The sequence below is a fragment of the Cryptotermes secundus genome, unplaced genomic scaffold, assembly GCF_002891405.2.
Source record: "Cryptotermes secundus unplaced genomic scaffold, Csec_1.0 scaffold2392, whole genome shotgun sequence".
Classification (NCBI taxonomy): domain Eukaryota; kingdom Metazoa; phylum Arthropoda; class Insecta; order Blattodea; family Kalotermitidae; genus Cryptotermes; species Cryptotermes secundus.
In genome coordinates this window covers 40,592-67,102 of record NW_019733893.1, presented here as the reverse complement: position 1 = coordinate 67,102, position 26,511 = coordinate 40,592, and the positions used below count along the sequence as shown (strand labels likewise).

The 26,511-nt window shown below is 39.3% G+C and overlaps 2 protein-coding genes across 7 annotated transcripts in view; both read left to right on the top strand.

Moving 5' to 3' along the window:
* Window positions 1–8,521, top strand: part of LOC111868366 (nucleolar protein 58) — a 17,493-nt gene extending 8,972 nt beyond the window's left edge. Inside the window, exons 6-12 of the mRNA XM_023858951.2 lie at window positions 1,243–1,369; window positions 1,584–1,747; window positions 2,550–2,746; window positions 3,137–3,252; window positions 4,115–4,263; window positions 4,358–4,412; window positions 7,070–8,521. Of these exons, the coding sequence (XP_023714719.1) occupies window positions 1,243–1,369; window positions 1,584–1,747; window positions 2,550–2,746; window positions 3,137–3,252; window positions 4,115–4,263; window positions 4,358–4,412; window positions 7,070–7,230 (969 nt within the window). The 3' untranslated portion in view covers window positions 7,231–8,521. The remainder of the gene's footprint in view (window positions 1–1,242; window positions 1,370–1,583; window positions 1,748–2,549; window positions 2,747–3,136; window positions 3,253–4,114; window positions 4,264–4,357; window positions 4,413–7,069) is intronic.
* A 2,830-nt stretch (window positions 8,522–11,351) lies between these two features.
* LOC111868361 (sodium/hydrogen exchanger 1) overlaps window positions 11,352–26,511 on the top strand; it is a 52,263-nt gene continuing 37,103 nt past the window's right edge. For 3 of the 6 annotated variants that reach the window (XM_023858940.2, XM_033753020.1, XM_033753021.1), the window contains exons 1-8: window positions 11,352–12,667; window positions 16,681–17,006; window positions 17,805–17,850; window positions 19,358–19,399; window positions 21,417–21,521; window positions 21,997–22,078; window positions 22,557–22,584; window positions 23,955–24,146. In XM_023858940.2, the coding sequence (XP_023714708.1) occupies window positions 12,651–12,667; window positions 16,681–17,006; window positions 17,805–17,850; window positions 19,358–19,399; window positions 21,417–21,521; window positions 21,997–22,078; window positions 22,557–22,584; window positions 23,955–24,146 (838 nt within the window). In that variant the 5' untranslated portion in view covers window positions 11,352–12,650. Of the gene's footprint in view, window positions 12,668–15,517; window positions 15,624–16,680; window positions 17,007–17,804; window positions 17,851–19,356; window positions 19,400–21,416; window positions 21,533–21,996; window positions 22,079–22,556; window positions 22,585–23,954; window positions 24,147–26,511 lie in introns of those variants that run through there. The other 3 variants (XM_023858941.2, XM_023858942.2, XM_023858943.2) reach the window with 3 other exon arrangements.

Sequence of the window (26,511 nt, the reverse complement as noted above, 5' to 3'; positions counted from 1 at the left end):
CTATCAACTTTTCTCAATTTACTATTTGACATGCTGTATCACTTACAATAACTTCAAACACAATTTTAGTTGAAAAACAGTTCTACACTCACACTCTGTAATCACACTTCACTTTCTAAAATCGCACTAACTGGGAGACATTTCTGCTAGAACTGGCATGTAAGAAAGGCCAGGACGCTGAGAGAAACGGTAAATATCCCATCCCCGCGAGCAAGCTGGGAATGGTTACTATTTTGAAGGTGTCATAAGTCCTTCACCACTAAGGTCTTCCTTTCAGTGTTATCGCCCTACAGAAGTAGGGTTGGGGGACTTGGGATTTCCATGACATGAACACAGTTATTAGAAAACAGTTTGAACTGTCCAACTCGGTAAGAACGTATACACTCAATTGCAAAATGCTAAAAGCTAATGAAACGTCCTATTTAAAACTGAATTCTATGCCAATAGAGCTTACGAAGTTAAGATTTTTTAAAATAAACCTGAGACTTGGCGGGGGGCTGGAGTAAATCAAGTCGCGGGCCGGATGCGGCCAGCAGGCCGCCAGTTGGCCATCTCTGGTCTAGATAACGTTGGACCCTCGTCATCTCACAACCCTATGGGCCTTCACAGCTTGTTACAGGGATAGCTTTACTTTTTTACTTACTTATGTTGATGCAGTGAGTAAGTTGGTTGAGGCAGTGCTGCCGTTTTAAACTCAGGAGATAAGGGTAAAGCAACCCCTGTAGCAGATTGTGGAGACCAATAGGGTTGTGAGACATCAAGGCTTCCACATTTCTAAACTATTGGCTTGCAAGTGGTGGTGAGGTTTACAGCCTTATGCCTTGGCTGCCCTTTACCCCCAGGAAGATTCCTGGTACTCATTTCTGTTAGAGGCTGAGCAGACCCCAGGGCCATAATGCAGCTGGAAGGATTAGGTCAATTGAAAAATCCAATGATTTCAATAGGATTCGAACCCACAACCTGCCAGCATGTGTCATAGTTCCTCAACCAACTATGCTACCTGAACTAAGGAGGTGCCTGGTTTAAATCCAGGCTGAGGCATTGGCTGTCATAATGGATGCTTTGGGTAGTTTTCCACAGTTCCTCAGAAGGAATACTGAGATAATACCTTGGATTTCGTTTTACCATTTTCTTCCACATCCTTTCAGAGTCTTTCTGCCACTTGATTCTGTATAGTGTGAGCTACTGAAAGGATCATTAAGTAAACCACAAGTAGAATTGACATGAAGGTTTGTGTTATAGGTGATTGAGATCTCGTCGTATCGTTCGCAGCTGTACGACTACTTGCGTAGCAGAATGATAGCCATGGCTCCTAACCTTACAGTGTTAGTTGGAGAATTAGTGGGTGCAAGGCTGATTTCACATGCGGGTAAGTGGGACATACGTACATTGTACAACACGAGAGAACTGTGTGACACCATTGAAATGTAGGATGGGGTAAGATTATCTGTTGCGTTCTGAAAGTAAGTCATGCATACTTCTTGTTGCAGAAAGTAGCAACTTTGCAACACATGCAGTTTCCTTGTTTCTGCCGTTCACAACAGCTCTCAAGATGTTAACACTTTTCTGTGCTTTTTCCTCAGGTTCCCTCATCAACCTGGCAAAGCATCCTGCTTCTACCGTACAGATCCTTGGAGCAGAGAAGGCTTTGTTCCGTGCCTTGAAAACAAAGAAGGACACACCAAAATATGGGTTGATATATCATAGTACTCTTGTTGGGCAAACAAGCACAATACATAAAGGAAAGGTGAAGGAAATCTACAGTCACTTATTGAGATACAGTTGCCTGATTATTTGCAAATCCTGATTTAGTGTTTCCTTGTTTAGTGAACATTCTCTCCTAGTCCCTGCTGAAAACCCATATGGACAATATACATTATTCAGAGAGTACTATCATCTGGGACATTATGCACTGCATTATGATAGAAATCTCCCGATGTTTTGGAGAGGAACATTGTACATCTCTCTTGAGGGTCTAAGAGCAGGTGAAAGAGGCAAGCAACAAGCAGAGTAAAAAGTTCTTCTGAAGTAGAGTAGACTTGAATCCTTGTCTCCTTCGCAAGGCTTATGAGGGGTTCTTAGAGGAGAACTTTAAAGCCTAGTGCCAGTTTCATCTAGTATCTCTTCATTGAGCACTTTGCCTCCGCCCACAGACTAACAATGAAATGGATTCGAGGCTTGAGCATTCCCCTGATAACAGCGGAGGGTGCTACTAAAATTTGTTCTAGCTGAGTGTATACAAACCCTGATACTCCTTGTTTGAAGTGTCTCCCTCAGTTGAAATTCAGTTGCATTGATCGCAATTCAGTAATGTCAGGGTTCATTTAGTAATTTGTTAGGACATGAGCTTGTCAGTTCTGCTGGCCATCTGTATGTCCGCAGCTGGATCAGGTGGGAGGAGTGTCACACACACCTGAACATCTGGTTGGTTGGTCTTCTAGAAGCCATAAGATATGCAGTGCCAATTTTGACCGATTTTCAGTGTTGTACTGATTAATGTAAAGTGAGGCATGCACCTGTATGAATGTGGCACTGTACCTTTTTCACAGATTTCGAGGATGCTGGCTGCCAAAGCAGCACTGGCCACTCGTGTGGATGCCTTAGGGGAAGACTGCTCATTGGACTTGGGTGCTGAACACAAGGTGAAAGTAGAAGCTCGCATTCGTCTCCTAGAAGAAGGCAACTTGCGTCGTATCAGTGGTACGGGTAAAGCGAAGGCTAAGTTCGAGAAGTATTATAGCAAGAGGTGAGAACTATCTGAATTGGTCCAAAATGGTGCTTAATTTATAGTGGTAAATTTACTGTTGGTAGTATTAGAGTCAATTTTACCGACCACACAACATATTTTTATTATTATTACACTACATGTTTCGACCTCAAGAGGTCATCATCAGGTGTACGAACACAGCTGTATAATTACACGCAGTGATATTTGTCTTTTCACTTATTCGATGCTGTATCTTATTCAGGCCTGAATAAGATGCAACAGGATGCAAGAAACAATTAAAGTTACTGTTGGTAGATTTATAGACAGTAGTCCTTACCTGAATTATACAGGCAGAGGTAGTTGTGTTTTGGTACTGAGGTCATCAGGTTTCCTTTCACAGTGTGTATTCATTGTTTATTTCATGTGCAGTGAAGTGAAACAATACCCAACTGCTGCTGACTCTACACTACCCACAAAGAAGAGGAAGTTTGAGCAAATGCAAGAATCTCCAAAGAAGGTGCTCATTGAAGAAATTGTTGATGAAAGTAAGTCACTAAAGCTCTTACTGAAGTGTAAGAATTAATTATATGTTTATATTTATTTTGTAAAAAAATTGACGAGTATGAACAAATGTGACATGCTTAGCAGTGTGCTGTATGGTGTGTGATCACACCAGTACACATCTCAGTATAGAGTTCTGGCAAGTGTGTGCACACTGAGTGGTTTTGTCGTCTTCATGAGGAACCCCAGCACTTGAGCAGTAACGCTTCTGGCGTGTATTCAGGAGGTCCTCAGTTTGAATCTTGACTGGGTTACCAGCTATCCCGACTGAGGTGTCTTGTGGTTTTTCCCAGTCCCTCCAGGCAAATGCCAGGCTATTACCTTAAAATTACGCCATGACCAATTACTTTTATATCCTTTCAAATTTATTTTTTATAAATATCCAGTCATTTGAGGTGGTATTTAAATGCCATTGGCAGATTTTTTCCTTTATGTTTGAGGTTCTCATGGCTCTGAATCGTAAAGTTGAATCTTCTGGGATGTGACACCTGTAGTGGATAGGTACCAGTGTTTTGGAGGAACCTGCTGCCTCCAACTTCAGGGTAGAAAATTAAGTGACCTCCAAAATATTGATATGTATTTACTAAATTACATAGCATCACATCCCAGAAGACTAATCTTTCTTGAAATAAGATTTATTGATGTGATACTGAAATATACACAATTATAAGAACTGCTTCTTGAAAACTGGGAGGCCTGGTTTTGCTGCGGTGGGAGCAGGGTACTTTGACACGATGGCCAGTGGGATAAAAGACTGCAACTCAGTACATTGGAGCAGTAGGTAGTAACATGTTTTCTAGTGCAGAATTGTTTGTGTATGTGTTCATAAGATACATGTGTTTACAGGTGAACTTCATCCAAGAAAGAAGAAGAAGGTAAAACACGAAACAGTAAATGATGTTGAGACTGCAGGACAGGGGGAAGAACACAGTAAGAAGAAGAAGAAAAAGAAAATTAAGAGTGAACCTGCAGATGATGAAAGCATGGCATATGGTAAGAAATTCATCATTCAGACTCCATGTATTGCGTGTAGGGTCAATATTTGTGATTCAGTAACAGGTGAACATTGTCTTGTGTGTTTGTTCAAATGATGGTGTAGACGTGAAGGAGGAGGAGGAGGAGCAAATGGAGACAGGGGAGACGGGTGAGTGCAGTGTGCAAACTGTGCAGGAGCATTGTTGCGTTACTGATTAACCTTTAGTGACCTTCATTGTTGTGAATGCACATTTGCATTGTATACCTGGCTGAGCATTGCAGGATTTCAGTACTAACCCCATTTGCCTAGAATTTAAATATGGCTGCCAACCCCATAGTAGGTATGAGACTAGGATCCCTGTTTCTGGAAGGTCAAGAAGCCTTGAAAACGGAGAGAAGTTCGAGCTGTGTCTTGCCAGCCAGTAAATGGCAACTCCAGTGGCAAAGTTCCTCATTTTGTTTGTGTCATTCTGATCTTAAGTATGAGTTCCCTGTCTGCATGGTACTGTTTTTGTTGAGTTTGGATGCATTGTCCTAAGTAGCCGTAAACTCTACGAATATGAAATTTGCAGGCATATAACCGATGGTTCACTGTGTCTGGTAATTTCCTTTTGCTGTGATTTGCTTATAAATATATTTTTAACAATTTCTGTAAGACAGTTTGTAACAAGAAGTTCTGCAAAGAACTAACGGCCTACTTTTCTTTGATATTGTAGCTTGTAGGCTCTTTACCATGAAACAGACAATGAAGCAACATCTGCTTCTAGGCAACAGATTCTTAATAAGTGGATATATGCAGCTGTTACTGAGTAACGTCTTTGCGAAAAAAACATGTTCCCATGGAAACGATTTGAGTACAACAAAAAAGTGTTTTCTGTGCCAAGATTGGTGTAAGAAGGACAGTAGGAGTAAGAGTTGAGAGAGTTGTAATGGGGTCTGTGAAGAGAGTGTTAGTGCAGCTGAAAGCCAACAGGCAACAAAGTGAGCATGGAAGCAGAAGAATCTCCACTGTTAGAAGCTGTTACCACAGAAAAACTGATGAAGACACAGCAAACCGGAAAGAGTCAGCATGTGCAGTAGTGATTTGTAAAGTGTGCAGATAGCATTCACGTTATAATTACTAGTAGTTATGTTCTGTAAGTGGTCAATAAATGCAGTCTCCAATCCCACACCCTCTTATAGTCACTTCTCATGTGACACAGACTGCACAGAAAACAAAAAAATCTGTTGGGGGGGTTGCAAACATACATGCAGATAGCTCATTACCTACCTGCAAAAGGGGGACGGACAGCCAGGCTATCCCATGAGCCTGAAAAATTAGTGGGGGATACACAGACGGACGGAGAGACCCAGATGGATACACAGACAGCAAGGTGATCTTATAAGCCTCATTTTATTTTTTTGGAATAAGGAAAGTAGGCTAAAAATGTGGTAAATGGCTGCAGAAGGAAGGCAGTAGCTACAGAGCACCCCCCCCCCCCCACCTGGATGTGTGCTGAATGTCATAACTCTACAGCTTGTGGTTGCCTAGGAAATGCATCTAAATTTGATAAAATTGTCACTGTGAAGAGAGCTTGCATCTTCCCCTGACGAGTCTCGACATATGGCAGGCACACAAATAACATGTGGAGAAATGTATTTCCTTGAAGGGACACTATGTTTCTCAGCATTAAAGAAATGAAGAAATGATAGAATTACAGTTTTACCAATAACAGATTTTCCTTTTTCTCTTTTCTCTTCATTTCCTCATTTGTTTGTTTTTCACACAACTCTTCCATATATATCAAGACTGTCATACATTCTTTAATCTTCTGCCTTTGGCTGTACTTTCCCTGTTGTCTTTGTATAGTATGCATCACTCTGTTGAGTACGTTATTCTTCTGTCATTTCTTTTTGGCTCGTAAGGATTCAACATATCTCACTCAATATATTGACTACGTTTTGAACTGGTTGACCAGAGAAGTGAAGTTCAGTAAGACCTTTTCTTTTCACCACTGCATTTGGAATGTGCTCTGGGGGCCACTTAGCCTCCTATCAAGTGAATACTAGGGGCTCTCTCCTTGGCCAGCCAGAATGAGAGGCTGGTCACTTCCTTCCTAATGCTGAAGGTTAAGGAAGACTGGATATTTACCTCCACTGTAACACGTGTGTTCATGGCCTGGTGCTTGATTAAGCTCAGGGACAAGTTGGGCTTACATTTCGCCTCTAATTCCAAACTGTATATTATTTATGTACATTCTCTACATTTCAGTACAGATATTGCTAAAAGATGTCTGGTTAGGGCATGTCAATAATGAATTTGGATGTCCTATATAATGTGTGTGGTACTATTGGCACTTGTTTGCTGTTGCCACGTGCCTGCCCCAAGGTCTTAAGCCATATTATTCATCTCTGATGGAGGCTTTCATTAGCATCTGGCTGCAAATGCCAGCCTTTTAGAGCAGCATCTGTCAGCCATTCATGGTATTACAATAGCCTCTGTGTTGCATGTATCAGCAGTGGCATCACCATCTTTAGTGTCTCTTTAATATACAGGTGTAGAAAAAATGTTGCCATGTTGCTTCAACAACATATGGAGCAGGAATAACCCTAGGCTAGTATTGGGAAGTACCTGGTTTGAATTGTGATTTCTTTGGTATTCCTGACACAATTGAACTACTTCCAAACCCTTAGATGTCATTCAGATTATTTTGCAATCACATGACATTAGATATGAAAGTACTGTTGTCATTTGGCATCTGTGGAAGAGGCCCAGATCATAAATAAGTCAGTGAAGTGATTAATCTTTTTTTTATTTTTGTTTGTTAAGGCTTTTGTCCCTTTCAGAGTCTGGCAAAAAGAAGAAGAAAAAGAAGAAAAAGTCCAAGGATTTTGATCAGTCTGGAATCGAGCCTGATGATTCTTTCACTGGTTCCTTTGTTAAATTGGAAACCAACAGTGAAAAAAAGAAGAAGAAAAAGAAGTTGGCTGAACAAGAAGAGGGTTAGTTTTTGTTGTAAATGTTTAAAATAAAAACTGCTGCAAGTGTAACAGAACATGCAGCTCTTTATTATAATCCTGTCACTTCCAGAACTTGAGAGTCCTGTTATTTGCTGTGCTTTTAGATAGCTAGTGTGGTGTGATGTGTACATAATCAGTTTGTATACAGAATGTTTACTATTGTAAATATTGGGACGTTTGTTTCTATACAGTGTGGTCAATAAATTAGCCACAGTCACTTTATATTGTACCAGATTTCTGGAATGAGTACATATAGTATTTTTCACATGTTCATGTCAAGCTGCATTTTGTTTCTGGGGTGTGAGTTACAGGAAGCATGTACAGTTGAGGTCACAAAATGTTCGTATGCATCTCTTCATTCAGTTCTTCTTTGTATTCAGTGACTGGAATGAACTGAAATTCTTAGAGCAGCCAGAACTTCTAACATTTCTGACATTTCAGCCTCTGGAATACAAATCTCAAACTTCATCGCTACACCAGCATGCTTGGTGCCAAGGCACCATTTACATGGGTTAAGGAGAAGCAGTTTTGTGTGAGTTGATGGGCTGTGTTCACAGTTTAATTGCGCATATGTGTCTGGCGGTAAGGTTCAGAATGTTATGGGACTGTATCTGTACTTCCCTGTATGTCTTCATGGTGTGGTACTTTAAGCTGCAGTACAGTGCAGAGGAACTGATAGCTTTCTTTTCGCAGCAATTGTATGTGCCATATTTTTCTTTGGGAAATTCTCTTTTGCCTTCCAAAATAAATATGGCTGCCAGCGGCCCAATACTGGGGTAGGGATGATAAAATCCCATACATCTGAACAGTAGGGGTTAATGAACATATTCCACGTAAAAGGTTTCTGATGTGTTGTGACATTGTTAAGCATCAGGTGATCAGAGTGCAAAAGAGAAAATTATTCACTGTGTAACAGATACATGGTTGGAACAAATCTCTGATTATTAATTTTATCAGCTACTCTATAGATATGATTTACATAAATTATGTTATTCTAAATGATTTCTGCTGCACTCTTCTCAAATAAAATCGTCATGAAGTACATTCATGAAGATAGTTTAAAATGGATCTGTGCTAGTAATGTTACAGATCCAGATCCATTTGATGAGTTTGAGGTTCTGATGATAGGGGTTGTATCACCTCGGAAACATCAGGCTTCCTCCACACCACATGGCCTTATAACTCTTGAAGTCCAAAGTGTTCATGGATGCAGTTGATTTCATGAACAAAACAAGGACTCTAATTCTCAAGAGTCAGGTTTATAATCTTCATTTATTTCAGTAAATTTAACTGCTACAGTAATGTGCAGTTTGGTTCTCAATATAAACATCTTTACCAGTATAAAGAGCAATAAAATATGTAATGTTATGGAACCCAACCTATTCAGAAATTGTTCCCGTCCCTTGTAGAATTCTAACAGTTTCCAGCCCTTCAAGATTCCATATCTTTAGGGTTTACTAAATGTAAAATGTCCCTGTTTATATGTGCGCACATGCGTGCCTTGTATTTTCTTCTTATACAAGTTTCTCTTGTGTCTCATGTTTCTGCCCTTCTGAATGAGCCCAGTTCCACATATCGTTCAGTCCTATCATGTCAGGTATTATCTGAGGATTTACTGTATTATGTTTCATTTCAGATACAATTGTATCTCTATAATTCCATTTTTCAGCCATTTGTATTCTTGTATCCTGTAATTTGCTTTGATGAATTCCATTTCAATGTACTTTCGTCTCTCTGATTTTGGACCCATATTTGTGACCTGTAAGTAGAAATGTTTGTATATTTTACTCTCTTTTTAGTTGTTGTAGTTCTTTCATTCCACGAAACTTGCTCTGACTCCCCTTGCCAGTCTTCTGCTCACCATGACTCATCAGAAATGTATGAACTCAGATGAACCTGTGGTGGAGGATGAAGAAGGGAGTAGTGAGGACAGTGAGGACTTTGGCTTCTCACTGCGTCCTTACAACCGAAAAGTACTGTTTCCTGGGATGTGGTGCCATATAATCTGGAAGATGTCCAATGACATTTTGGAGAAATGTATTACCTCCATCTTCAGGGTCGAAGAGTCAGCCAAGCAAGGAACTAGCAAGACGCAACCTAAAGTAGAGACCCTGAAAATGCAGGCATTACATTCTCTGAAGTGTCAGTAAACTTCTACCAGACTGTATGTTGCCACAGTCCAGAACACTTTGCCTTTCATAGTCAGTACTGGGAGAACCTCAACCCCCNCTCTGTTTGTTGTGGCCCAGGGGCTTCTTTTTTGTGAACTTCATTATCACTGAATTCTTTAGATGGGGTACAGTTGTGCTAGCTCGATTTTATGATGAAGACAGTCCTCTGTGAGGGTTTCAGTGTGGTGAATATTGGGATTGCAGTCTTCTGGGATGTTATAAGAATACACGGTGTCACATCCCATGAAACGGCAGTTTTAAGACAAAATCCTTTTCACAGTCTTTAATCATAGCCATTCCAGTAACTGTTTCTGTTGCAGGATCCTCTCAGAGAAGCTGTTTAGCTAATCTAGAAATTCCCAACCATTATGGGCCCAGTCATTTTGTCACCATTATTGCAAAAGCATATGATTTGATCCTGTCCCAATCCATTTCACATTTCCTGTTTATCTGAGATCCAGTTTAACTGTATCTTAGGATATCTACATAGGTCTCCAATAAGATCTGTTTTCATGAAGTCTTCCAATGAAAAGTGTATGCATTTCATATTCTTCCCATCTCATCCTAAGTGAGTAAGTACTAGGAGACTGCGAGATTCCTGGTTCCCACAGCCATGACCGTGATGCCCCAGTGCCAGCATTTTTTCCGCTGTACTCCTTACTGATCTTGGTTTGCTCAGGGCTCCAGGCCAAACCTTCCTCTTATACCACTTCTTTCCTTACTTGATTTATGTCCTGAAGATGAAGGCAGCAATTTGCCCCGAAACGTATACTGGACTACACAGCATCACATGCTAGATGACAGTAATCTTCACAAGAGTACTTATTTATACATACTGATGAAATACGCCAAGTCACATGGACCAGCCCAGGTGTGCTTGCAGTGTTTGAAGTTCTGAGTGGAACCTTAATTCATAATCATGGACCTATTGGAACAATAGGTAGGGTGGTTGGCTTCTGTGGTGAGGATGGCCATCCAGATGCACTATGGGGTACACATTTCCCCTCCCCCACTTCTGATAAAGGTAGAGGAGGATTGCTAGGTTGTCACACCGATTTGTATTGTTTGGATTGAGTAGTTCCCAAAGACAGCCTTCAGGCACCTTTCTTAGGGTTGTATGTCCTATAAGTGCTGACACTTAAAATTGGACTCACCATTTCTGAAGCAGGCAGAGGTTAGAAAAGTTTATTAGACCAGTAGTGTTGGCTACAGTACTCAGTTGGTCATGAGTGGATGTTCTGTTGCTACTTATATTTTTCTGGTAAACATAAGAAGAGAGGCTATGGAAAGTTTAGGCTAATATGTCTGTGATAAGAAATGGGAGACAGGAAAGTTATGTTTTTATATATACCAAAAGTCCATCCTGAGAAGATGATGGTCGGTTCTTCTATGGTCACAAGGTCCAGCCACTAGAGCTTATATGGAATCACAGAATCAATAGATTTTATGTTGCACTGTGTGGTTGGGCTACTAATATCTCACATTCACAGGTAACTACACATTTGTGGCATAAAATGTATCGGTCTTTGTATGCACGGCTGTTTCTCTGATAGAATGTAATGGTACATCATACTAGCTTACAGCCTTTTTTTTCCTTTCATTGGCGCTACAGCCCTCATTTGGACCTAGCCCTACCCCCATGAAACTCACCGTTTCACTTCGGTTTACTAGACCTTAGACATACGGTAGGACTCCTTGGGTAGGTGATCAGCTCGTCGCAAGGCCTCTACCTGTACACAAACACAGAAGAACGCACACAAACATCCATTTCCTGAGTGGTATTCGAACCTACGATCCTGGCTTCCGAGAGAGCAGAGACAGTGCATGCCTTAGACCGCTCGGCTACCATGACCGGCTAGCTTACGGTCTTGAAGCAAATTATAAAGAAAGGTACAATCTCTTATAAAGTTGTTCATAGTTACATTACTTTTTTAGCCTCCTTATTTTGAAAAATAATAAAAGAAGGCACATGAGATCACCTTGCCCTCTGTCCCCTCCCCAACAAGCTGGAATAATGGAGCCAGAAGAGATGGCTGTTTTTAGGCAATGGCTGGGTAAAGATATTCTCATTGGAAGGAGTATACATGCAACAACAGAAGAACTGTTGGACGTGGTGTTCTGTATGTGATCTGTGTGAGCAGATACTCGATATGTAGTGAAAGGAAAGAAGGTGACTAGTTTTCCAGACTTTTTGTTTATTATGATCTAAGCGAAGGGAATGAGAGAAAGGTGCAAGAAGATGTAAAAACTTGCATAATGAGGAGTTTAATTCTTTGATTTCTTCCATAAATAATAATAGAGTGCTCAACTCGACAGCAGTATGGACAGTGCCGGTAGTGCATACTTTTTTGTGGATATTGCCCACCTGCAAACTGCATGTGTTTTCATCCCCCATCTGTTAGGAAGGGAACGTTCCTACTCAGTTTGGTCTGTTAGAGAAAGATCCAGCCCCAATCATTGGACCTCTGTAGGAACCCTTCCTGTCCTAGAAGTGATGAAGAAAAACTCCAGGTTCTGAAATATGTTTTAAAGAACACAAGATGATGGACAGCACCCAAAATAATAGTCATATTTATTGATACATGTGGTCATCAGAGACATCTGCTGTTACCACACATAAACCCTGAATGGGGGAGAGTATTTTGGATGCTTAAACTGCAATGGGAGGATAATGTAATTGATCTTGGAAAAGTGTCGAGGTATGGACCTGATTTACCTGATTTGATCTCCAGTAGTGGGCTTTTATGAATACAGTAATGAATCTTCAGGTTCTGTAAGAGACAAGGAATGTTTTGGACAGCTAAGTAACGAATGGCCCCTCAAGATGGAATCTGTTAGTTAGCAAGATATTTGATAGAATTAAAGAACAAATATTTCAATGTCATTCAGGTTGTTACCCAATTGTTGACATTGCTTATCTTGAAGTATGGAAGATAAATCCAATGATAAGGGTTAGTAATTGTTAGCTTTCTTCATTCTTATTACAGTTGACTGATAGGTTAACGGATACACAGTGGATTTCTTATGAAACCTGTAGATGAATCATCCTGACAAATGACTGACATGTAGATATAAGCTCTGATGATCTTGATGTGCTGAGAGGCTGATGTGATATGTTCATTTGCTTAAACAGCCTCTGTGTGGATTTACAGGTTTCCTAAAATAACACAAGGCTCTTCAGTGGTGATGGTTGATGCTTGAGGGTATTGGAAACCTGTGGTTTGTGTTGTGAATTCATGTCTGTAAATTACTGGTAAGTTTCTGTTGTAACTCATGAAATGTTTAAACTCCTACATTATGGGAAGAAAATATGTAAAAGGTGGTATACTCTTTTCTGCCGTAATTTTTTCTTTCACAAAAATCCCAAGAATGTTGTTCCTCAATGTGATTCAAGGGTGTGTATCCCTAGGTGAATCAGGGAATAAAGAACTAGTAGTGATGCATAAGAAAGTGGTCATGACCTCCCTAATTTGTGGTACTGTCCTGGCAATTACCTGGAGGTACTGAAGAATATAAAGAAGAAACTCAAGGCCAAGATTTTCAATCTGAGACCTCCAAAATATGAATTAGGAATGCTAATCACTTGGCCTTGTCATTCAATCATAAATGTGTAAGACAGCAGATACTTGCCACATAAAAACTCAAAGATGAACTTAGCTAGCTCAATTAACAAGTTGTGTTGTTTTCAGTATGACAGTGTAAATTTTTAAAGGTAAAAGGTAAAGTTGTGCTTGTCCATAATTAACTGTTCACCATGCCTTGAAGATGCATGGGGGGGTGGAGGTATAGCTCCATTTTTGACCTCGGCACTAGATGGAGGTGAATGGTCAATTCCAAGCCCCAATCATGTTACCTACATGGAGAAAAACCTTCTGTAACTGTTAGATTGGAGGCTGGATGATCCCCAGAACTCATATGGGTGCTCTGGAGGAGAGAAAAATCTCTTTCCCATGCCAGAAATCAAACCCTGGCCATTGAGCCTGTAGTCCACCACTATGTCACCTGAAGTATCCTGGATCCTTAACAAGTTTTCAGAAACCAAATATATTCTGCTTTCAAAATATTGTTAACAAAATCTGAATTGTGGGAAAGCCAGAAGGAAAGAGACCACTGGGAAGACCAAGGTGTAGGTTGGTGGACAATATTAAAATGGATCTTAGAGAGATAGGATGGGATGTTATGGATTGTCTTGATCTAGCTCAGGACAAGGACCAGCGGAGGGCTCTTGTGAACATGGTAATGAACCTTCGGTTTCCATAAAATGCTGGGAAGTTCTTGAGTAGCTGCACAATTGGCAGCTTCTCAAGAAAAGCTCAGCTCCATGAGTGAGTGAGTGAGTGAGTGAGGGTCAAAACATGCAGACTGTGGCCCATGAACTCCTTCAACGTACTCGTTCTGCTAGGCCTGCCATAGTCCATTCTGGCTGATAATTAGAGGCTGGTTTTCTGTTGCATGTAATTCATGCATTAAGAGATTGGCGTTGCTGTATAATATATTTTTAAACAATTACTGTCTTCAGCACAGAGATCTCTTTTGTAAGTATTGTTAGAGTATTGTAACCAAGGAAGCTACAATGGGATCAGCAATGAGAACACAAAATCTTCAAGGGAAATTCTTGGAGAACCAGAAGGAGAAGATGATAATATTGAAATGGATCATGGGAACATTTGTGAGGGTGGAAGGTTCATGTAACTAATGGTTGTTAAAATAATGTAATGGGAGTCTATATTTTAAATTTTTAAGATAACCTAATTTTGGGCTTTGTTCACCAAGTATAACCCAATATTTTACATGAAGATCAAACAAAATTTTTCCAAATTTCTTAAAAATAGAATATCCTACATTCAATTGTTACAGGGCAAAAATTTACCACATGAGAGTATGTCCAGTTGTTAGAGGAAGAAAGAAGAAACTGTGGACTTTTCTTCCATTTAGTTGCATAGAACAACAATTATGCTAGAAGCAAATATATATTTAACACTGTAAAGTGCATTGAAAAGACTCTGTGTTCTCCCATCAGATCGTATTTATGTGTTTTACATGATGCTCACAGTAAACACCGATTATTTCCCTAAATAGCTTTAACTGGTTAGCTCTTGTAATGGAGGACAGTGTGTTTTCTTTGAGGTAGGAATTTATTTTTTAAAAATTATTTAGATGAGCTTCGCGTTTCAAAGAAGTAATGAAAGTAACCCCATATCACTTATACCAATATCCTGTACATTTAGTCCAGTTCCTCTCCTCCCTTCTCTCTAATATGCATTGTGCTGTACCACATACATACTGAAACATCGTAATATTGTCACCACGACAGAAGCATATTTGACAGTATTTATAATTGAAATGTGATGCCCTTTCTGTAGCCTCATTATGATTCATTTCACAGAACTTTTCTCCAAACATTATGGTCAAGTTGTTAATGTGGCTGCTTTGTATTCAGGAGGTCCTGGGTTTAAATCTTGGCTAAAGACTGACTATCCTGATTGAAGTTTTTCTGGTTTTTCTCAGTATCTCCTGCCAGCTCTTGTGATAGTAACTCAAATTATGCCACACCCACTTTTTTCTCTACTTTCCAATCCATTATTTACTGTCATACTGCCTGGCAACATATAATCTGAGCTATTGAAAGTTCCATTAAATGAATCATAAAGAAATTAGTAAACAAACAATTTTTTAAGGAAAATCATGACTGATAAGATTCACTATCATGTTCACAAGAGCTCACCACTGGACCCTATCCTGAGCCATCTGAATTAAGTCTATACATTCACACTCTAGTTCTTTAAGATCCATTTTAGTATTATTAACCCATTTATGCTTACAAGGTAATTTCTTCCATTGAGACTTTTTTTTGTTCCACTTTGAAGAGCTTTATGTTACAGTCAGAATTTTTTCAAGGGCTACTTTTGTCCTGTGTACCATATTTTTACACTCTTGTCTATTCAGTTTTAATATGTGTATCACTTTAGCAACCTCTGCCACCCTCCTGTTAGCAACTCACTAAACTTTATTGTAATGTTGTTCCCTTTGAGCAGTCAATATTTGCATGCCTATCTTCTGTGGTCACCTACCACATGTTGACCTTGGAAATGTATAGTGAGACTCAATTACACAACTGACTGAGTGTAGGCAAGTTAAGGTCACAGAACAACTGTCAGTTTGTGTGCAGCAGCACAGCAGTTCAGAGGACCAAGAACATGTAGGCTAGGGTACAGTATCACATACCAGAGCACATCAATTAATGTGTTATGGCTGTTATAACACAGTTCAGTACACTGTCATAGTACGACATAATACATAATAACATAATAATAGTACAACATAATAGTGTAATTAGTAACATACTGCAATGAAATATAACACAATACATTATAATTACAACCTAATGTAATATAAATAATATATAATTGTAACACAATACAACATAATGTAATGTAATGTAAACCTAACACAATACAGTACAGCATAATATACTACAATGTAATATTCATATAACATAACACAATATATGGTATTACACAAAGCCATAACACAGTACAACTTAACAGAAACAATAATTCAGTTCAATTCCATGCAGTGAAATATAACATAACATAATACAGTATCATACACTATAATATTATATATTGTAATAACACACTATAATATAATACATGCTGCAGTGTGAAGTAAGTAAGTAAAGTAAAGGTATCCCTGTAACAGGCTGTGGAGGCCCATAAGGTTGTGAGCTGTTGAGGTTCCCACATTCTCTAGACAGTCGGCTCGTAGATGGTGTCAAGGTTGTCAGCCCTACACACTGGCTGCCCTTTATCCCCAAAAATATTCCTGGTACTCATTTCTGTTAGAGGCTGAGTTGACCCCAGGGCCATAGTGCGGCTGGAAGGAGTAGGTCGATTGAAAAAAGTGCAGTGACCTCATTGGGACTTGAACCCGCAACCTTCTGGCTTGTAGCATAGTGCCTCAACCAACTATGCTACTGCATGCCCCCACATACTGCAGTGTAATGTAATAAATTTTAGGCAGAAATGTTATTGTAACCGCAGGATGTAAACTATTCTAGTTGACCAGTACATAAAAATAATTATAGCTGCAGCTATCAGTTGCATTGACTTGCTTGTGACTTTAATATAATGTTACATTTTTGCACAAAAATAGTATTCAAATGCATAGGCTGAATCAATTCCTAAACAGAAACCTGATTATTCCACTCACAATTTTCCTGGTTAGGCAGAATTAATACATAAAATGAACTGATTTATTTTTCAGTATAATGGTGTCTGGAGCATGGATCTCACTCATAACATTTCTGGCAGAATATTTTATCTGCCTGTCAGGAAGCCTTGTAGAGAGAAATGTTTCTGAAGTAGACTGGGATAGCATCAGTAAACCACCAATCAATTACAGTAATGCCATCTCTGAAAGGTTAGGACAGTTGTCAAACAGACTGTCACAAGATGAACTACTGACAAATGATTCAAGTAGCCATGAAACAGAACATCATGGTATTCATGTAGCCAATTGGCGATGGGATGAGATCGGAGTATTCTTTACATTTGCTGTCTTCATTGTGGTTTCTGGCCTAGCTAAAGTTGGTAAGTTTGTTTGAACACATCACATTTATTAGGGTCTGTGTGTCTTGCCCAGAATTTCTGGAACAGTTACCAAATTTTCGTGAAATATGTTAACCAAACTTTTGAGATTTCGATTTTGTAACTTTAATAATATAAACATGTGTCCACATGAACTTCAGTGACAAGAGTAGCATTATTGCCGTTTAATGTAAGATCCTTAAATTCTGTGATTAACTACAAGGACCAGCAAGTTTCCCCCCAGTGAACCAGGCCACTTGTAGTCATTAGGCAGAGAGCTAGAAAGCTCTCACAGTCTGTCTATATAGGATGAAGAGCAAAATACTTGCCATAAATCAGCAAGTTATGAAATGTACACATAACACATTTGTTCCATTTTGTTTAATTGTCTTGAGAACTATAAGATGTGTGGAGAAAGTGTTAGGCATGACATGTGTGTTTCATTTTCCCATACAGCAGTTTTTCAAGACATGTGTTATTCTGATAAATGTCTAGTGAGTTAAACTCAAAATGCAATTATGTCTTCATGTATGCAATGTTAGTCATTTGTGCCCACCTATAACAAATACTGGATTGTATCAACAAATTTTAATAAAACTATTCAGTGTTAAATTGATGAAAATTTGTTCACCTGTACCTAAGTTGTTACATACACATGGACAGATGGCATGCATGTGGAAGCTAATAGGCAGAATTTTGAAACATCTCATTGCAAACATGCCAGACACCTCAGTTATTCACTCTGTATCCTGGTTTTCTCAGTTGCTGTTTGTTATAGTGTAGTCTTTTGTTAATTTTCAGCATTCCATCATGCAAACAGCATCGCAGAACATATTCCAGAGTCATGGTAAGTAATTGTGAGGTAATTTGTTTATAAATAAACAGCATACAAATTTTAGTTCTTGCCATGATTTATGTTCTGGTGGTATTCAGAAATATATTATACTGTGACATTTTTCATTCTGTAAAAGACAAAATATTTTTAAAGTGTGTTAAAAAAAATTTGGTATTCAAAGAAGTAAAAAATAAGCATAAATGTCAGAAGATTAAACTTCTTCTTCAGAGAATGGATGGAACCTACATTCTTAAATAAGTTATAATTTACAAATTATAGCACAAAAGAGATGTGGGAAGACAGAGGAAGGGATGGAGAGAGCTATATATGTGGCCAAGCAAACTAATTCCTAATACTTGGAGTGAGTAAGAACTTCTTATTTGTTGATATTTGGTGAATTATTTTTCACCAGGAACTCTCTCATCTGAATACAATAGCTTTTCTGGATGCAGTGTGTTAGTTCCAGCTGTATTCAAGAAAACTATAATAAGACTCACTGAGAATACAAGGGAAAGTCTCGTCATTTACTATATAAACTTTCATACTGTTAACTTTCCCTGCTTTCTCCCTTATTCATTTCCTGCATGATACTAAATGATACATCAACACCTGTCCTTGATGCCATCTCCCTTGAATAACACCACAAAATCATGCATTTATTGTTACTTATATTTCATTACCATTTTTTTTGAAGCTTCAAGTTTATGAAAATAACATACAAAAATTCACTTCCTACTTCACAAAGAATACTGTGATTTTATCAGAAAGATCAGTTGGTTAATATTGTTAAGGGAAACATTCACTCTTTACTGTGAGACTCATATGAAACATGTAAATACACCCTGTGGGTGAAACACAGAGTTTTTGTTGTTAAAGCAGGTGGTTCATCTAGCAACTCATCATCATCATCATCATCATCATCATCATCATCATCACTGGCACGACAGCCCTTTGTGAGCCCTGGCGTTCCTCAGGATTGCTCGCCATTCTTCTCTATTCGATGCTACATTCCTCCAGCTCTTTATACCCAAAATTCTTATGTCCTGCCACACACATTCTTCCCATCTTAACCTTGGTCTTCCCGCTCTCCTATTTGCTTCTGGTTTGGTGTTAAGCATTTTCTTGATGGTTCTATTCTCGCTGGCACGTATTATATGTCCAGCCCATTCAAGCCTTTTCACCAAGACATATTCGAAATAAATGTTTGAAGACATACGAGATCAGTGTTTTATCTCATGTATCAGTATTATATATATATTGACCCACTGAAAAAAAATGATAATATTGAATTTAAGCTTTATGTTTTACTTGCTTAACTTATAGTATTGATCTCCAGTACCAAATTTAATCAGTTTCTGTTAAGAGCTTTCTGAGATGAATCACATAAATTTGCATGCATATGACCTCTGTGTTCTGCATTCATTTCATATATTTGTGCAAAAAGTGTATGCTAAAATGTTACCATAAATTTGTGTGACAATTACCAACTTAACACATTTACTGTTGTTCTTGTTTTCAGCCTGATGATTATTGTTGGCGTTACTGTTGGAGGAATTATCTAGTGAGTAGCCCAAAACTATCTCCCTCCTTACACCTGATGACAGAAATGGGCCTGATTTCTGAATCATTGTGTTTGCAGTAATTCAAGACAGTGGACATTGTTGAAAATAACAGTAACATTTATTTTAATTGAAACAGAAAGTTCATTTTTGCTACTACAAAGAGACATGCTGCAGTCTCATTATGACTACCAACTAGTTAATGGCATCCAGAGCAGCAGTCATTGTTTAGGAAAGGATCATACAGAACATGTAAATACACCATGTAGGAAGAATCTGGAGTTTTTTTTAATATCAGCTCTTTAAAGACTGAATTTCAACTAAATAATATATAAAGATTCAGTCCATATCTCACAGGAAACACATTGCGCCTCCGCTACAAAGGCCAACCAGTTAATGCTGTTCAGGGAAACAGTCACTGTTTATTGTGAGAACCATGCGGAACACACAGATATACTCTGTGGGCAGAATACAGAGCTTTGGTGTGTTGAAGCAGATGGTACGTGTAGTAACCACTGGGCTGTAAAGGGTTAAGGCAAGTGGTTCATATAGTTACTGTTGTGCTTTAATGCATACGAAGGGGGACCCAAAAATAACCGGAACCGACCTGTTGCGTGCGCATGCTTTGTAGTTACGAGTTGTGCTGCTAGGTGGTGTTAGCTGGGGGTCTCCCGTGACTGTTAGTGAGCTGGCGTCAGTCTGAGTTAAGTGATTTGTCTGTGGTGCTCTGTTGTGTGGGTTCCTGTTTCAACCCTTTGGTGATTAGTGAGATGGCCAACCAGAAGGAACAAAGAGTGTGCGTGAAATTTTGCTTTCTGTTAGGGAAAACTGCAGCCGAGACTGTTGGGATGCTTCGGCAAGCCTTTAATGATGATGCTTTGGGGAAATCACAGGTCTACAAGTGGTTTTCCCGTTTCAAATCTGGCAACATGTCAACAGAAGACATGCCACGCCCCGGGCGTCCTTCGACAGGAAGAAATGACGAAAACATTGCCAAAATCAAACATGCAATTGATGAAGATCGTCGAAAGACCATTGACCAACTTTCTGAGGAAACGAACATCTCATGGAGCACGGTCCAGCGAATTTTAACTGAAGGTTTGCACATGAGATGGGTGTCTGCAAAATTTGTTCCTCGCTTGCTCGGAGATGACCAAAGAGAAAACCGCGTGAATGTTTGCCGCGACTTGAAGAGTGAAGTGCAGAACGATCCAGAACTTTTTTTTGTTTCCACGGATGAAGAGAAGTCTGAAAGGAAAGCGATTCCGTGATGTGGATGAAGTCAAAGAAAACACGCTAAAGGCTTTGAACAGTATCCAGCCTCAAGAATTCCAGCACTGTTTTGAGCAGTGGCAAAAGCGTTGGGACAAGTGCATTAATGCACATGGACAATACTTTGAAGGGGACTAATATACAGTTCAATAAAAATGCAAAAATAAAAAATAACAAAAATAAATTCCGGTTATGTTTGGGTCCCCCCTCATAAAAGTAAAAACAAAACATTATGTCATGAAGACATGTGGAGGAGTGGAGGTATAACTCTGCACATCCTTAACCTCATACTGGGATGGAGGTGAGTGGTCAGCTTCATGCCCCAGCTGCTTTACCCCTCTGGGAAGGTCCCAGAGTTATTTCAGATACTGTAGAGAAATCTCTGCCTCTCCTGCCAGAAATTGAATTCTTATTGCCTGGATATTTATTTCATAGTCAAGTCACTATGCTGACTGAGCTATCCTGGCCCCTGCTTTGTGGGGTTAATGATGTTATTATTATGTCTTTTGGCATATCTGTAAAATATGCTTATAGTCAATGCAAATAAATGATAGTTTTGCAACATATTTTGAATTTCAGAATTCCTCTCCTCTCATCTGCATTGTCTTCACGATAACCCCCTCCTAAAATGTGCAGCACTTTCAGAATGCTCCTGGACTGCAGATAGAATGTGGTGTAGTTTCAATACAGTTAAACATGTAATGTAAGGTTTACGGTGACTCAAGTTAGAAATTTTTTTCTGTCCAGTGGCAGTGGTGTTTCACTTCCAGGGGAGAAGCGTCTGAATGGTGGCGACAACATCACATTTCCAACTTTCACACCTCGTCTCTTCTTCCTCATACTGCTACCACCGTAGGTACATGGTAAACTTGCATGAGTGTGTTCTCATGCATATATGCGTCTTTTGTTTTGGTTATTTTATGATTTTGTCAGTAGCTAGAATATGTAGCATTGAATAGTAAAATGAATGATGAAAAGATTTATAAAGATGTGGTCATTGATTGCTTGAGGTATTGTCACCCAAGCATTGCCCAGAGGGACTGAGGAAAGCTGTGAAGAAACCTCATTCCAGATAGCACCTTCAAAATGCAAATATAGACTGAATATCCAAAGGAAGATGTTCAGGATACAGTGACAGGTGTATTTAAAATGTTCTGGAATGACATCTCCATAGATTGGTTTATTGGTTATGGCTGTCAGCATCTGCTGAACCCTATGCCTTACCTACAAAATTACATGGTGCCATAATCGAAAAGACCACAATCTTATCTTCATGACTGTGAAACCTCAAACATCAGGACATTAATTGCATGAAATATTGTTCCAGGGTTGTGCTGGAGTCATCCTATTCCCTGTACAACAGAGCATTTTCTTACAATCTCAGCACCATTATGCTGTATGCAGTTGTGGTGAGTACCCTGTGCATGTTACACACAAGTACCATGTCTAGCATCTTTCCTGTACTTCGATGTAAGGGTTGAGTTGTAACTGATTTATTTTTAATTGATTTTGTTTGATCTAAAGTTTTTCCATTTTTATTCTAATTGTTTCATACTTTTTACATACCCATATACAGCCAGTTTTATAAAAATTTTTAACATGCTTAACATGTTAAAATTCATCTTGCTGTTTTCACCGAGTACTTCATCAAATGTTAGACCATATTACAATCTGACATAGATTTGTATTTAATTAACTTTATACTGTCTTATATAAAAATTGTTCTAGTTTCTAAAGTGAATGGCATCAGATCCCCAAGAATCGTGCTCTTCTCTTTGAAAATGATCTGAACTTTCTCTTCTCCCACAACTCATGAACCATCATCATCACCTAAAGTCTCATAAAAATTACGTTACTATAATTCTCATAATGGATTTTTTTTTTCAGGGGACACTATTCAATACATTCACAATAGGTAAGTAACTTTTTGCTGTGACTGTTCATCTCTTTGTGAGGTGTAAACATAGCCTAATGCTAATATTCAGTGCCTGGACATTCAAAGACATCAGAAAAGTTGCATCATACAGGCTCATCCTTGAGAAGCTGCTAGTAATTATTTCCATGTATGTAGACATACCTCCAGTTGGCTGTATCTGCAGCCAGTTCAGCCCACAGCCATTTTCTGTAAGATTCATTATTATTTTATGCTCCCATTTGCTCCCTATTTTCTAATTAGTATCTTTTTTTTAACATTTATTCCTGAGGCTTTTCTTCATTTTGAAAGTTGTACTATTATCAGTTGCTAGCTTGCTGGGCCTGTAACAGCTTCATTGGAGCTCATTAGCCCTCACTTTCATTGCTTTTGTTGGGCTCTCTCAGGTTCTATGTCAGTATCATGTATCACCAGAATGACTGGTTAAGTGGAAGACATAGGAGAGTATTTGTTCATTGTCCCATATTAAAAGGAAACATTGCTAGAAGGAGATTGAGATTTTGTTTCCATATTTTTAAACCAATATTATTAATATGTTTATTGTTTATTGTATGTTTCGTATTTGTGTTTTTAAACTCATAATAAGCTGCCTCATTTTCCCATAAGAATAATACATATTTCAAGAGTGCCAACTAATCAGATTCATCAGAAACTGTTTAACTGTCATTCTAAAGGAAGAAGAGAGAAGTCAACCATGAAGAAGATGGAAGGATCATTTCTTCTAACCTGAAGATCACAACAGGTCGATAGACCTAAACCTTGCAGTTGATGAGAATAAAATGTGCATCAGCCTACACATAAAATTCTGTATTTTAGCATCCTGTTGCAATTGTTTAACTGAGCGTCCGTGTATTTATCATCTGTGGTTGTGTCTTTACTAGTCACTAGCGAAGACAACACAACATGCTGTGGAGGAAATGCACACCTGGGGCACATTGCAGACATAACTGAAAAGTAGGCTATGAATGTGAAGGCAAGCTGCCAAAACAAAACACCTGGGACAGGCATACATTTGTGTACAATGGATGTCACCCCTTGTGAGGTGAAATAGAAATTTTGATGGATTTTATCATGTTTTACCTTGGAAACAGAACTACAGCATGTGATTTTAACACAATGTAGCAGTTTTAACATATTTTAATAAAATGTTTGTAACATATCAAGACACCTGAAGATGGTCGTTTGGGGCCGAAACATGTTGTGTCAAAGTGTAAAATGTTAAACTAAGATTAAGATTAAGTAGTGAATAAACAACTGTTGCAATATTGACAGACGATAAATACATGGACGTTAAGCTACACATAAAATACTGTTCTGTCAGTCCTACCAGTAAGACACCTTGAAATTTACAGGTCCACTTCTGTTCCTGCTGCGGCATTTTGGACTAATGGGGCCCATGGTGGAACGCCTTACCTTAATAGACTGTCTGGTGTTTGCTGCACTCATCTCGGCCGTTGATCCGGTGGCAGTTCTTGCGATCTTCCAGGAAGTAGGAGTAAATGAGGATCTGTATTATTTGCTGTTTGGGGAGTCGCTGTTCAATGGTAAGAATGAACAAGACTGACTTACTGACTGACTGACTGATTTTCTGCTTGAAGGACTGACTTATCAACCAACTGACTGGGAACTGAGCAATAACTTTTGTTACTGACTGGATGACAAATTAATTGACTTGCAGAATGACTGACACACCAAGTGAATAACTAACTAAATAACTGCTTGGCTACAAACATGAGAATGGTGGAGAATTTTGAGGTCATATCTCACAGCGTCCTGGTAATTGGAATTGTGTGCGAAAATGGAATATGCATGTATGAAGTAAAGGTAAAATTGTCAGTGGTTAATTACAGAACACACCATGAAGATGTGTGGGGTAGTAGAAGTATATCTCCACTAAAAGGAAGTGAGTGGTCAGCTTCATGCTCTGGCTGCTTTAGGCCTTGGGGACAAATCCCCGGTATCTGTTGATACAAGGCTGGGCCCCAGAGCCAGTCTGGATGTGGTAGAGAGAAAGTTTCTTGCCTCTTAGTCTCCCGTTCAGACTGTTACCTCTCCACTATACCAAGAGGGCTATCCTACCTTCATATTAATATATGTATATATAAAATATAAAGTTGTTTCTGCACTTAATTAATTAAGCACTACGCCATGAAGACATATGGGGGAGTGGAGGTATAGCTGCACTATTCTTGATCTCAGCAATAGGTGGTGGTGAGTGGTCAGCTTCATGCCTTGGCCACTTTACCCCTAGGGAAAGAGCCTCTGGTACCCATTGTATAGGAGGCTGGGTGGGGCCCAGAGCTAGTCTGGATGCTCCGGAATGCAGAAATATCTCTTATCCCTATCAGTAATTGAATCCTGGCTGTCAAGCTTATAGCATGTCACTATACTGACTGAAATTTCCTGTCTCATTCAATATGTGTGTGAGTATATGACATAAAATATGAGGGGAAGTCAAACGAAAACTGGTCAGATGCCAAAACATATTAAAGAGCATTTCTTACCTCAAAAGTAATATCCAAAACTGTTAATACATTTATCCCAGTGGGAAATAAGACAGTCAATCCCATCCTTGAAAGAGCTTGTGAGCTGTCTACGGAACCACATCTTTGCCCAGCCACGCAAATCTTCATCCAATGCAAACTGATGTCCACGAATGTCTCTCTTCAGGTCTACAAAAATGTGAAAATCACATGGGGAGAGATCTGGGCTGTAGGAGGGATGTTGAAGCACTTCCCAATCAAATCTCTGTAGTGTATTCCTCACAGAGTTGGCAATGTGGCATTATCATGAAGAAGAATAATGCCGTTCGATAGTATTCCAGGGCGTTTTGACTTTATGGCATGTCTCAGTTTCTGTGAAGTGTCTTCGTAGCGCTGTGCACTGATTGTGGCTCCATGCTCGAGAAATTCGACAAGCAGAGGGCCCTTGCAGTCAAAGAAGGTCATCATCTCTTTACCGGAACTTGTGTGTACGGCTTTGGATTTGTTCAGTGGGGGAGAATTCACGTGTTTCCAATGTTGGCTCTGCCATTTGCTCTTGGGTTCAAAATGGTGGCACGAAGTTTTATCCCCATTGGCAGTACAGGAAAGAAAAGCATACTCTTCCTCATGGTATTGTTGCAAGTGACCCAGTGATGCAGCCATTCTCTGAGTCTTCTGTTCCTCCGTGAGTTGATGTGGAACCCACTGCATGCACATTTTGTGGTACAGCAGGTGTTTTGTCACAGTGGCCTGTATGGAACCGTGACTTATTCCCAACAAAAACTAATTTCTTCCACAGTGATCCATCGGTTTGCCTGGATATGACCATCCAACGCAGCAATGACATCAAGAGTGATAACACAATGAACCTGTCCTGGGCGAGCATCATCTTGTAGTGACACACATCCCTCTCGGAATCTCTTATGCCATATAACTCAGAATTAATGGGCCCTAGTAGCCTGTACAAGATCAATTTTTTTCAATAACTTCTTGTTGATTACTGAGTCTATTCTCACTGCATAACTCGCTGCAGTTTGTGGTAAATGTTCAGAAATATGAGTAAGTCAAATATATCTCATTAAGATCTAGAATGTGACATCATGGAGTCCTATAGAAGTTCACCAGAATTTCTAAGAAACACAATGTCTCTATCTTCAGGGTTGATGACTAAGTCAAGCAAGCAGTCATGTGTGAAATACCTGTTTCAGATGCAGACCTGGAAAGGAGCCCAGAGCTAACCAATAGAATCAAGAAGAGGAATAACTAATGGCTCTCTCAGAGCCCCTTCCCAGGCCTATATCTGCTCTCACTACTTGCTTGCTTACATTTTGACCCTCCGAAATATAGGTGAACTTCCACCAGACTACCCAGCATCATATTTCAGACAATAGTAATCTTCATAGTCCCTGCTCTGAGAATTTCAGGT